This window comes from Grampus griseus (assembly GCF_964374135.1).
Source record: "Grampus griseus genome assembly, chromosome: 14".
NCBI classification, from domain to species: domain Eukaryota; kingdom Metazoa; phylum Chordata; class Mammalia; order Artiodactyla; family Delphinidae; genus Grampus; species Grampus griseus.
The window spans coordinates 67931689-67945755 of NC_139008.1; the positions used below are offsets into that span (position 1 = coordinate 67931689).

General features: G+C 38.8%; 1 protein-coding gene across 2 annotated transcripts in view; it reads left to right on the plus strand.

Moving 5' to 3' along the window:
* The window catches only part of RALGAPB (Ral GTPase activating protein non-catalytic subunit beta), a 100230-nt gene that overhangs the window by 72326 nt on the left and 13837 nt on the right, over positions 1-14067 (plus strand). For both annotated transcript variants that reach the window (XM_082669789.1, XM_082669790.1), the window contains 5 exons: positions 2270-2376; positions 3981-4133; positions 6482-6691; positions 11524-11682; positions 13297-13462. In XM_082669789.1, the coding sequence (XP_082525915.1) occupies positions 2270-2376; positions 3981-4133; positions 6482-6691; positions 11524-11682; positions 13297-13462 (795 nt within the window). The remainder of the gene's footprint in view (positions 1-2269; positions 2377-3980; positions 4134-6481; positions 6692-11523; positions 11683-13296; positions 13463-14067) is intronic.

Consider the following 14067-nt stretch of genomic DNA (forward strand, 5'->3'; position numbering starts at 1 on the left):
TATTAGCAAGCTGTTTCAGGATCGGGGAAGGAAAGACTGCAAATTCTAAGTAATTTTGCATTTGTCAGAAAGCCTTCTAGCTGATGAGATAATAGCAGCTAAAAAATAGAGGGTCAGAAAATGCAATATACATATTAAATAGAATCTTTTAGAGGCCCTTTATATCTATTAGAAAAGAGCTCCATAATTTTATAAAAAGTTCAGTGGGATATTTCTGTTGTTTACTGTGTATAAAAATCATTATTACTCTTTCGTCCTTCTTGAACTTTGGATCCTGCCCCTCTCCTTTCCCGCCCTTCACTCCACATTGTTCTTTTTCAGTTATTGGTGCCACCCAAACAGGCTGGGAATTGGAGGAGTCATCTTTGCCTTCTCCTTCCTGTTACTCCCTTATGTAGTTGGTTTCCAAGTTTCTACCCCGCTAGTGACTTTGGAATCTTCTTTTCTCTGCATTCCTCCCAGTACAGCCAAATGCAGGACTTTATTATTTCTTATCTGGATTATTGCTTCCTACCTGATCTGATTCTTCCTCCTTCCAGTTCCAAAATTTGTTACCGTTACCTCCATCCTACTTGCTGCCACCATTGCATTCATCCTCAAATGCAGATCTGACCATGCCAGTGCCCTCCTGAAAATTCTTCAGTGATTTTCCATTGACATAACATGCACTGTTTTCTTCCCCTCTTTCCCCCAATTATAAACCATCTCAAGGTGTGTGATTACCACTGCAACGCAGACTGCTCAGAGCACATTTTTTTCTGATGGTAATTGGAATCAGCCAGTATGTAAAGGAAGCATGTTCTTAGAGAGACCCTTATTGCTGGGAAGGTAAAGGAAAGTGAAGGTTACAGAAAAGTTGGGCATACAGGGAATCACCTAGCGTGCAATTCCCTCATTTACAGGTTAAGAAACTGGGGCTCAGAGAGGGTATGTGACTTGTCCAGGGTTACTTGAGAAGTGTATGGTATGACCAGGAGTAGAGTCCAAATTTTCTGAACCTCATACTGTCTCTTTGTTATTGTTGCCCCACAGTGATAGGATTTCCTCAGTGATTAAAGACTTACCTTCTTACTTTTGCAAACGTGAAAAGGATCTTAGAGTCCCATGCAAATTCTGTTGAGTATATATAGGTAGGATCTCATAAATCCATAAAATGAAATGAGACGTTTCCCAGTAGTTCAGGGACGAGTGAATACCATCACAGCTTTCCTTCCTCTTGTGGTAAGATACAGTGACTTTAATATGAAGTGGATGGGGCCTTTAATCGTTGCCCAACTCCAGAAGCACTGGTCCCAAGTCTTTCCTTCTTAAGGCACCTCATCCTTCTCTACCTTAGACCTGGGTGTTGCTTGACTTTCTTCCCTGGTTTGTGCCAATTATTCATGATTCCTCCAGTTTCCCACTCCCGAGCCACCTGCTAAAGAGTCTATAAAATCCCAGTATCCTCTCCAGGTTTCCTGGCCTGAGGGGTAGATGTCAACCCTTTTCCAGATTTTTTAGGACTCCATTACTCTCATTCTAAGCAATTTCATTGCATTGGAATTCTACCAAAAATATAAACAATTGGGATTTTATAGAAGTACAAGGATATTTTAATGGTTCATTGTAATAGTTAATAATAGAAGTAAGAGAGAGAAGTTTGAACAAGTTTGACTCCTACACCAGAGACAAAAGAAGGGAGGGAATAGGAAGAAGGATCTGGGTACTCAGGCAGTCCATCCTGAGTTCTTTACCTCCCTTCTTCCTGCCCCTGAACTTGTGTTGGGATGAAACAGTGCCTGCCTGTGGTGGGCTGTGGTGCACAAAGGCATGGGTGAATGTAACATCAGCACCGCAAGCACCCAGCCTGTCTTCTGCATTTAGGTCATTCCCAACACTGAAAGTTAAGAGTATTTGCTAGGATAGTGTTACCCAAAAATGTGTATGTGTATTGCTGGAGGTATGTGAGATGATGTTGGTTGATACATCGGTGAACATTATTTTATGTATTTTTAAACATGTGTTTTAAAAATATATAATTAGCACACCAAAATTCATGATTTTCCTTTTAAGGTAGAAATATATCATTTCCTTCAAAAATTTTAAGTTTAAATTTAAATAGTAATAGTGGTACTTGAATATGGCAGAATCCACAGAGATGGTTCACAAAGGATAAAAGTTAGGGAAGCACTATGCTAGGGCTTTGATTATTAGAGGCTCTAAAATTGACAATAGGTGTATTTTATATGTTGTCAGAAATAAAAACTTTTCCACCAACATTTTATTCTAGATGATTTTTTCCCCTCTGTCACTGTGCTGGTCCGGGGAATGTCTGGAAGACTTGCTTGGGCACAACAACTTTGCCTTTTACCCAGAGGAGCAAAAGCAAATCAGAAGGTATCCATCAGAAGTTACAGGGAAGTGACTAGGAGTGAGTGTGTGTGTGCATGTGTTTGTGTGTGTTGTGATTTAAAGGTTAAATAATATTACAACAAAAATCACAGATAAATATTTTTGATCCTAGCCAGATTCTCAGTCCGTGAGTTCACATCAGAATCATCTTAGGAGCCTAGAATTCCAGGTCCACTGAAATACTCTTTAAAGACGTCTTCAAGGCAGGTGTATTTTCAGAAAACTTTCCGAGTGACTCTGACATCCACTTATGATTAAGAACTACTGTTCTGAACAGTGGACCGAATTTTTTCCATGCAGTGTTTAAAATAATAAAATTTAGGTACATGCCATTATGAAAAAAATTTGCCAGAGCCTTGATGTCTCTGGCAACAGTACTTAGTTTCAGACTGTTTCATATAACTGTATAATTGGTAATATGCTCTATAATTTTTTAATGTGCTGTAAAATTTAATGAAATCTTTCTTTGGGGTGGCACAGTTTATTTTCTTTATAACAGTTGTAATCATGTGAATAAAATTTGCTTACGGGAGAAAGTTGGAAAATTCAGATAATAAAGAAGAAATTTTTAAATCACCTGTACTTTTACTCTCCAGAAGTAGATAGCCACTGTTAATATTTTAGTGGGTTTCCTTCCAATCTTTTTGTTCCTTTCTGTACATAACACTTAAATAGAATTTTAGTCATTTTTGTATATACTGCTCTTTTCACTTATCACACTGTAAGCTTTTACTTATGTTACTAAAAATTCTTTAAAACATAATAAAATTTTACCAGCATTTAAGAGAGACGCTCACAGAATTGGAGCAAATGCCTAAAACAATTGAACATTCCATATGTCTCTGTTAGATGAGATGTGTTTGCTGTGAGGAGCACACCCCTATTTGCTCCTGGTGGCGTCACGCCAGTCACATTCTGTCAGCAGCACTGTATAAGCCACTGAATGCCATTAAAGACTGAGGAAGAAGGAGATCAGGAAAGGCACTAAAACTGTTCAGTAGTTTAATATGTGCCATATATTTTTTTGTTTAATCCTTATGACAGTCTTGTGGTGGATTATTTCCATTTTTCAGGTGTGAAAACGGAAGTCACACAGCTAATATATATTAAAGCAGGGATTTGGCGCCTTGAAGACCTAGATTCGGTGCCATATCTTTTCACTTAAGCCATGCTAAGGTTCTAATTATTGAACTCACTGTCTAGAGATGCCCAGTGGATGTAAACTTGTACTTTATTATATGGAATGATTTGAGAGCCCTTAGGGAAGAAGGAAGTTTGAGCCTTAAGCTCTGAAATGCCTTACCTATTGGCTTACCACTGAATATGGAAGATTCAGGCCTGGTGCAGTGGAGGTCCGTAACCCATTTATCAGGCACAAAAATCTGTCATAAGTTGATGAACATTTTTATAAAAATAAAAGAGTACCTTGGTACCTTTACCATTAGCAGTAGTATTTGCAGATTCTTACTGAATTTCTGTGTTATGCAATCCTAGGGAAACACAGGCTTCTAAGAGACCAGGGAAATACATGTCATTTCAGCTGGCACCCACATGTAATAAACATAATGTTATTTGTTTTATTTTAACAGCTTTTTGTGCCTGAACCTCGTCCAGTTCCTAAAAATGATGTTGGATTTAAATATACTGTGAAACATCGACCATTTCCTGAAGAGGTGGACAAGATTCCTTTTGTGAAAGCAGATCTGAGCATTCCAGATTTGCATGAAATTGTTACTGAAGAAGTAAGATAAATTATTATCAGCTGTTGTTAAGAGAATGACTATTAACATTCTTCAGCAACTTCTGTGGTCAAGACACTGCCTTTCTTTGGTATTCCTGGGGGTGATTCATAAGATGACCTGGGTATTTGTCATCCAGGAGATTAGCATGTAGTAAGACAAATATAGATTGTGGCTGATTGAAAGAAACTGGACATATCTTATAGAGAGGTGGCACTGGGCTGCCTGAGCTGGTCTGTGGTTTCAGTAGTGTTCTGATATGATCAGACCCTAGTGGAGGATATTTGGAGAAGGGAGCCCAATTCAGAGACAGTTATGACAATCTAGGCAGGGGATGGGAAGGACTACCTCATTGATAGTGGAAGTTTAAATATATGGCATGTCTTGTAGAGGTAGATCCAGACAGTCTTGGATTGATGAGGGAAGGAAAAGAGCCAAAGAACTTTAGATTTCAGGCTTGAGTGACAAAGATAACAGTGCTATTTATAGAAATATAGACATTAGGAAGAGGACAGGTTTGGGAAAATGGGAGAAATTTATTTGGGTTTAGATTAATTTAGATACTTAAATAGATTAAGTAATTGGTCACTTAGGTCAAGAGAGAAGAATTTTAAGAAATGGAAGACAGGTATGTCAGGGCATGAGAGAATATAAGGTTAGGAATGGAGGCTGCCTGCAGTTTCCAATGCTAGAGAGATCAAGGAGAAGGAGCACTAAGAAGAGGCCCCTGGATTTTGTCATGAAATGTTGGTGACCTTTGAGAGCAAGTTCAAAGGAGTATTAAAGTGTAAGGGTCTGGGGAATGAATGGTTAAAGAGGAAAAGGCAGTGAATATAAACTACACTGTTACTGTTAACAGTAAAGGGAAGGGTACAGAGTGAAAAAGAGTGTGAGGAAATAGCCTTAGCTAAGGAAACGCAAGGCTGGTTTTTCTTTTTCTTTCTTTTTTTTTAATTCAAGAAGAATTAGAGGTGGAAGGAGCCAGTGGAAAAGGGTCTGCACCTGCCAACACTGTAAGTTGGGCTGGGGAAATGATGAGTAACAGAGTAAAGCCCTGGAGGCAGTAGGGTCAAGAACCTGTGATTGAGTTTAGAAAAGGGACACTTCTGGTAAGACAGGAGAGGAGAGGGTCAGTGAAGGTTCAGAGACATTTAGAGATGGAAAGGAGGAAAATTAAAGCAGCTTATATAAATTTTAATCTTAGTTCTTAGCAATGAAATAGGGAAGCAAAGATGATTCTTAAAATTGCCAGGCAGCCCAGCTAGGTTTAAATAGCATGATCTGTAGTGAAGTTACTTAATGCACTCTGCTGACTTTCTCCAAAAGTCCTTGGTATCCAGGGCTTCCCTGGTGGCGCAGTGGTTGAGAGTCTGCCTGCCGATGCAGGGGACACGGGTCCATGCCCCGGTCCGGGAAGATCCCACATGCCGCGGAGAGGCTGAGCCTGCGCGTCCGGAGCCTGCGCTCCGCAGCGGGAGAGGCCACAGCAGTGAGAGGCCCGCATACCGCAAAAAAAAAAAAAAAGTCCTTGGTATCCAGAGGCATAAGTAAAAAATTTGAATGGTGTGGAGATTGGCTGGGTGAATAAGGAAGAATAAGGAACAACACAGCCATGTTATATGCTTAGAAGAGGGTATAAGATGTCAGATTTGGGGATTTAGTTTTGGTTGGGAGGTAGATGAAGCCAGAAGGATGCTAATGGCTTGGGGAAATACGGGGAGGGGTTGTTTGCCTCTCAGTGATAGTAAAGGGGGAGTAGGAGTTTGGGTGAGCTGTAGGAAAGGAATTTCAGGATTGTAGCTCTTGAAAGTACAGCACATCTGAGGTACAAAGTGTGTCATGGATGGCAAGAGTTGTGAAGGTTGAGGAGGTTGTAGGAATATAAGCCAGGCTGTTCACCAAAGAGGATGGAATTTTAAATAGGATGGATCAGAAGGGAAGCAGAGGTAATAACTCCAAGACTATAGCAACTAATGCTATAGTTATGGACTTCAAAACATGAGGGGATCACTGCAGGATGAAGATGGACAGGGATCTGGCAGAGAGCAACAACTCTGCCCCCTTTCTTGCCGATGTGAAGGGAAGCAGAGACAGAGTGGTTTCACTTACAGCAAGGAGATGAAGGAGCAATTTTTGAGGCTGTAGGGACATGTTTTGGGTATTTGTTTTAACCTTGTAATGTATTTGCTTGATTGTATGCTCTTGGTTGTACTGAATTGAAACTCAGTGTTGATCACTAAAAATTATCTTCATTTATTTTGTTGCTTGTAGCTTTATTTTCATTTAAAACTTGATTAATTCTATTACTTTTATGATAATTCCAAAAAAATGAAATGTTCGGTTTATTTCAGTTAGAAGAGAGACATGAAAAATTAAGGAATGGCATGGCCCAGCAGATTGCTTATGAAATACACCTTGAACAACAAAGTGAGGAGGAATTGCAGAAGAGAAGTTTTCCTGATCCGATAACAGATTGTAAGCCCCCACCTCCTGCCCAGGAATTCCAAACAGCACGCCTTTTCCTTTCACACTTTGGATTTTTGTCCTTAGAAGCGTTGAAGGTAATTTCTGTAAACTTTTATGAGTAAATATATTCATATGTTAACATTCAGCTGCTGATAGCTAAAGCATTTTTATGAAGATAGAAGGAATTTTAAAAAACAAACTATTTAAAACCTTACCCTTCATACAAGGAAATGAAATTCCATGATGCTGTAGGTTATAATATGAGCTCCAAGACAGTTTTCCCATGAATATATTTAGAGTTCTGTCTGAGGGGACTGCTTATAATATAATAATATATGCGCCTCTGAATTTTCCTAGGTAATGTAGGACTCATATCACACATATTAATGAAATCTATAGATAATTAGAAAAAAGAATGTTAAAACTCTTCCCCAGTACACTTTATTACTGAAATATGGGCTACAATTTACTCTGCTCTTCTATGCCACTTTTAAAAAGGAACAAGTATAAGCACTTCTTATGTTGTGCAGTTCCTGAGATCAGACTGTCCAGGTTTATGTCCTGGCATCACTACTTGCCAGCTATGTGATCTTGGGCAAGTTGCCCAACTTTTCTGAGTCTTAGTTCCTCATCTATAAAATAGGGGTGGGCTTCCCTGGTGTTGCAGTGGTTAAGAATCCTCCTGCCAATGCAGGGGACACGGGTTCGAGCCCTGGTCTGGGAGGATCCCACATACCACAGAGCAACTAAGCCCTTGCGCCACGACTACTGAGCCTGCGTTCTAGAGCTCGTGCACTGCAACTACTGAGCCTGCCAGCCACAGCTACTGAAGCCCGTGCACCTAGAGCCCGTGCTCCACAACAAGAGAAGCCACTGCAATGAGAAGCCCGCGCACCGCAACAAAGAGTAGCCCCCACTCGCTGCAACTAGAGAAAGCCCGTGCACAGCAACAAAGACCCAATGCAGCCAAAAATAAGTAAATAAATAGATAAATAGGGGTGATAAGGGTATCCATCTCATTGTGATCGTGTCAGGTGCTTCATGTAGTACGTAGTACAAAGTCAACCAGCCTGTAAGGTAAACAATGTCATTATTCTTAATTCCATTAAAACAGTTTTACAAGGAAAGTAATGGTATCTCTATTTCACAGATGTGGAAACAGGGCCTCAAAAATGTGAAATGGCTTCCCTGAATGTAGATTTAGAGTTTGTACTAAGGCCTGTTTGTTTTGAAAAGCACAACTGAAGATTGCCAGGCAAGAAGTTGTTTATTGCACAAGTTGCCCCCTGCCCTAACTCGCCAACAGCTACTTGGTTAAAGGCCATTTAACTTTTAAGGAAAGCAGAGGGGAACATTGCTGACTGAGTTTGGATTTCAGCATGTAGATGAAAAATACTTTATGTTGTAGAAAATCGAGTTAGTGGTGGAGAGTAAAAAGTAAAAAACTCTTAAAATGCAGAAGAAAACAACAGAAAGAGGAAAATAATGAGAAATACAGTGGTAAATATGGAAGTCCAGGAACAAAGATACAACCTAAAAATGATTAGCGGTATTCCTAGTGGAGAAAATTGAACAGAGTAGAAGCAGTAAATAAAAACATACTAGAAGAAAATATTACATTCTGTGGACTGAAGGGAGACAAGAAGAGGCATGGACTGAAGGGAGACAAGAAGAGCCTTAACAGCCCTGTCTCTGAGATTGAAGTTTTCCTTTCATGTTATCTATTCTGCTTGAAATTTTTAAGCTTTCAAGGAAATAATTCTCATGCTTTCTCACCTGGTTCAGAACATAGGAAAAAGGGACTTCCCTGGTGGTCCAGTGGTTAAGACTCCGCACTCCCAATGCAGGGGGCCCAGGTTCAATCCCGGGAATTAGATCCCACATGCCACAACTAAGAGCCTGCATGCTGCGATGAAGATCCCGCGTGCTGCAACTAAGACCCAGCACAGCCAAATAAATATTTTTTTAAAAAAAGAGAGAGAACATAGGAAAAAGTCAGAAAGTAAACTGGTTTATTTTATGAATCTTACCTTATCTCTAGTAACTTATACCAGACAGCACACACATGAAAAAGCTATAAACCAATCTTTACTTACGAATATATGTGCAAAAGTGTTAAGGAGAATGCTAGTAAAAATGAATTCAGCAGCGTGTTAAACAAATTAACTTCTACAACCAAGTAAGGTTTATCCTAGGAACTTAAGGAGAGTCAGTTATTGGTAAATATTAGTAAAGTTATTAAGAAAATAATTTGATCCTATTTTAGCAGATCAGTCAATAAAACAGTCAGTATTCAGTAGAATAATATTCAGTCTGATTTTTAAAAAATGAATAAACAAAAAACCAAAAACTTAGTTAGGGCCAGTAATGTAGATTTCAGTAAATGGCAGCCTGTTTAGGAAACGAGATGGGGAATGAGGAAACTAGAACCACCCTTTGTTAAAAATCAGAGGTAAAGGATATCTACCTTGGCCACTGTTTAACACTGAGAGTTTTTTAGTTAATGAAAAGTTATTTTAATTTTATTTTTAATTAAAAAAAATTTTTTTTTTGGCTGTGTTGGGTCTTCATTGCTGCACGTGGGCTTTCTCTAGTTGTGGCGAGTGAGGGCTACTCTTCATTGAGGTGCACGGGTTTCTCATTGCAGTGGCTTCTCTTGTTGCGGAGCTCAGGCTCTAGGCGCGTGGGCTTCAGTTGTTGCAGCACATGGGCTCCGTAGTTGTGGCATGCAGGCCCTAGAGCATGCAGACTTCAGTAGTTGCAGCGAGTGGGCTTAGTTGCTCCGTGGCATGTAGGGTCTTCCCGAACCAGGGATTGAACCCATGTCCCCTGCATATGCAGGCGAATTCTTAACGACTGCACCACCAGGGAAGTCCCTATTTTAATTTTTAAATAATTATAGATTAACAAAGTTTTTTTTAAAAATGTGCAGGGAGGTTCCCCCAATGGGTAACATCTTACATAACTACGGTATAGTATCAAAACCAGGAAAGTCAGTGAAATATTAAAAGAAACTAAATAAGAGGAAAAAAACCATTGGAAAGGAAAAGACAGTTCTCAGGTAATATGATTTCTAATTAGACAGCCATAAGAGAATCAATAGAATGTTTAAAGTAAATGGGAATTAAGATCACTACACACCAAGCATAGATATTAATGACTGTGGCTCTAATATGCAGTTACAAATACGATGCCAAAATACCTCAGTTACAACTGCGATATTGACAAAAGTTATTCTAAGAAAATGTATTAAAACACAGACCTAGAGGGAAAAACTTTAAAGTTATTAAGAGTTAAGAGGTATAAAATATATGCATGTTATGTTCCTGAATCAGAAGATCATCCAGAAGAGCAAGGTGATGAGATAGCTTATTTAAAAAAGAAAGAATGAGGAGGCTTTGTCCTATAAGGTGTATCATAGCATGCTACAGGTCTGTAGTTCCTTATCCATGATTTCAAAGTGAAAAATGAAAACTAGAAGTTCTTTTGTATGTTTGTATAAAATTCACTTAGTGGAAAAATCTGACCTGAATTGATGCGAGGCTATTTGTAGTCTTACTTACTTCATAGTGTGAATACTCTTCTGTTCGACTGCAAAAATAGTAATGTTTTTGATGATAGGGTGTTGCCTCAACCCTTGTTAGGAATGTTATATAATGGACTAGAAGACCAGGCTCACGATCCTTGCTATTGTAGAAGAGAGTAATCCTTGCCATCTCTGGGGGATGCTTTCCTGAAAAATATCATGGATGGCCCAACCTGCTGGGCAAGATCAGGATCTCAAAGAAGATAAAGGATGGGGGGAAACAAAACAAAAAATGCCTTAAAAGTTAATAGACTATTTTTTAAAGCAGTTTTAGGTTTGCAGAACAATTGAGTAGAAAGTAGAGAGACTTCCCATATAACCTCTCTTCCTCCACACACACAGTTTCTCGTATTGTAACATCTTGCATTGTTGTGACACATCTGTAACAAGTGATGAACCAGTATGGGATGGATTATTAACTGAAGTCCATAGTTTACCTGAGTTCACTCTGTGTTGTACAATTCTGTGGGTTTTGACAAATGCGTATAATAACATGTGTCCATCATTATAGCATTATACAAAATAGTTTCACTGCCCTAAAAATCCAGTGTAGTCTTCTTAGTCATACTTCCTCCTCCTTCCCCCACCCAACCCCTGATTTTTTACTGTCTCTACAGTTTTGCCTTTTCCAGAATGTCATATAGTTGGAATCATATAGTATGTATCCTCTTCAGATTGGCTTCTTTCAGTTAGTGATTTGCATTTAAGTTTCCTCCATGTCTTTTTGTGACTTGATAGCACATTTCTTTTTATTACTGAATAATATTCCATTGTGTGGATGTATCACAGTCTACTTATCCATTCACCTACAGAAAGACACCTTGGTTGCTTGCAAGTTTTGGCCATTATGAATAAAGCTGCTTGTAAACATTTGTGTGCAGGTTTTTGTGTAGGCATGTTTTTAATTCATATGGGAAAATACCAAGTTATGTAATTGCTTCACTGTATGGTAAGACTATGTTTAGCTTTGCAAGAAACTGCCAAATTGCCTCCGGGCATGGCTGTACCATTTTGCATTAAGACCGGCAATGAATAAGAATAAAATACATATAAAATTTTTTGCTAGAAAGCTTGATATTTTATAGAGAAAATAGGATTTTAAATTATATACATATTAAGATTTCAACTGTCTTTCAGCAGAAAAAGGCAAATAAGAGAACTGGAAGGAAGAACACAAGCATGTTAAATAGTTTCTGTAGTTTGGGATTATGGTTGTGCTTATTGCTGCGACTTTATAATTTTTTTTTAACTTAATGTTTATTAAACCGTGAGCAAGTATTGCTTTTATAATTAGAATGATGAAGAGAGATAATAATTTCTCCTTTCTTCCTTTGGCGATAGGAACCTGCAAATAGTCGTCTACCTCCTCACCTTATTGCACTTGACTCCATGATACCTGGATTTTTTGATGACATTGGGTATCTGGATCTCTTGCCATGTCGTCCCTTCGACACAGTTTTTATTTTCTATATGAAGCCAGGTCAGAAAACAAACCAGGAGGTAAGATTTCTGGATTTTGGGGGTAAATTTTTATGCTATAAATTTTATAAACCCTTGAGGTAATTGTTACACCGGTTGAGTTTCCTTGGCTTTCTAGGAACTGAGTGTGACTAGAAAACAGTAAGATTCTCTGAGGCCTCCTTTAGAATGGCTGAGACCTGCCTTCCCTAGTCACAGGGAAGATTTAGATTAATTTCCAGCTGCCAGCCAGTGGCCTGCAAGTTGAATTTGACTTACTTATTGCATCTTGACTAAATTTTCAAGTTGTTTATTTAAAAGTTTCACTTCTGAAAAAAAATTTTAATTGGAAGAAAATGAGAACTGGCAGTGAAATCAGTTTCCTGGCACTTAGAAGGATATGAAGGGATATGGGTGAACTAAACAGGTACACTTCTAAGGAGATGATGTGTTTAAGAGATGATATGTTTAAGAGATAATGGCCTGGCAATGATGCCCAGTGGATTGAGAAGTATTCGACGTAACACACCACATAGTTTGACTTCATTAGGCCTCCAGATGATCTTGCCATAGATTAACATTGTATCAACTACATCAGTGATCTGTGGACTGGCTGCATCAAAAGTTACTTGGGAGAGCTTTTAAAAGTAGTAATTCCAGGATCTTATCTCTCCTGATCTGATAAAGAAGTTCTGGAGTAGGCTAAGAGAATCTTATATTTTAAGAGATTCCCCAGGTGATGTTGATACACTACCCCTCTCCCTATCTCATTTTTAATTTGTAGAGGATTCCTCCTTTTTCTTCCTCTAGCATTAGGTTTTCAACAGAAGCACTGTTGCTATTTTGGGCCAGATAATTCCTTGTTATGGGAGCTGTTCTATAGAATAGGACATATAGCAGCATCTTTGGCGTCTACTCACTAGGTCCCAGCAGTGCCCCACCAGTTGTGATATCAAAAATGTCTCCAGACATTGCCAAATGTCCCCTGGAGAGCAAAGTCACCCCCATGAGAACCACTGTTTTAGAACAAGGGACTTTTCTTTCTGAGGCCCAGGAATTAAGTTTTGTACTTGGTGAAGAGGAGAGACCCTTCTGGTCACTTCATTTTTTTCTGGAATGGTTACATTCTCTTCTTTGGACTAAGAGAAGGATGTTTTCCCACTCATTAATTATTGAATTTGTAACAGGTTTATACTTTTTATAGCATTTGTCAAGATTTGTAAGTAAATAATCACATACCTATGTAATGTTTTTCACTAATCAGACTCTGTGAAGGCGGGGACTTAGTGTTTTTTGTTTACTTTTAGTAAACATGTCTAGCTCAATAATTATTTTGCTAGGGAGGGAGCTAAAGGATTTTCTTGTATTTCTTATCTCATCTAATCTTCACAGCCATCATTATTACTCACTTTATAGATGAAGAAACTGAAGCAGTGGGGTTAAGAAACTTGCCCAAGGCCCAGCCAGGATTTGAACCCAAATCTCTCTAACTTGGAAGCATGCATTTTTAACTACAGTGATATATATAGTCCCCAGTTTATTCTAAGCTTGGGCTTGATTTATCAGACACTTCAAAGTGAATCGATTTTTATGAAGCTTATTTTGATACGCCCTTTTGTTTCCTTCATTATATCTGATGATTGGTATATATTTCAGATTTTAAAGAATGTGGAGTCTTCCAGAAATGTTCAGCCACATTTCCTAGAATTTTTGCTCTCCCTTGGCTGGGCGGTAGATGTGGGCAGACACCCTGGCTGGACTGGGCATGTTTCCACCAGTTGGTCTATTAACAGTTGCGATAATGGTGAAGGACCTGAACAAGGTAAAACTCGTATGTTCATTTGTTTTTTCTTGTTTTGTTACTCTTGGCTTTTCGCCCATTACTATTAGTTTGTAGTCTTATTAAAAAAAAAACAAGCAGAGGGCTTCCCTGGTGGCGCAGTGGTTTAGGGTCCGCCTGCCGATGCAGGGGACATGGGTTCGTGCCCCAGTCCGGGAAGATCCCACATGCCACGGAGCGGCTGGGCCCGTGAGCCATGGCCGCTGAGCCTGTGCGTCCGGAGCCTGTGCTCCACAATGGGAAAGGCCACAGCAGTGAGAGGCCTGCGTAGCGCAAAAAAAAAAACAAGCAGAGGTATAGAATGGAAAAGTCTCTTTCCTCTAATCCTCACAGGAGGTCACTTAATAATTGTATAGTCTTCCAGACATTTTCTGTTAATATGGGGAATACTTATGTATATGTATATATAAATGACTGTATATGTTATATACATATATAATGACAGAGTTAATTAATATAAAATTAATGGCATAATTATCACAAGGTTAATAAGTTCCTTTTTTTGTAGTGTGAGTGAACAAATTCCATTTTCTATAACAATATTATAATAAATTTAGATTATAGCAAACAGTACAGTTTCCTAACAA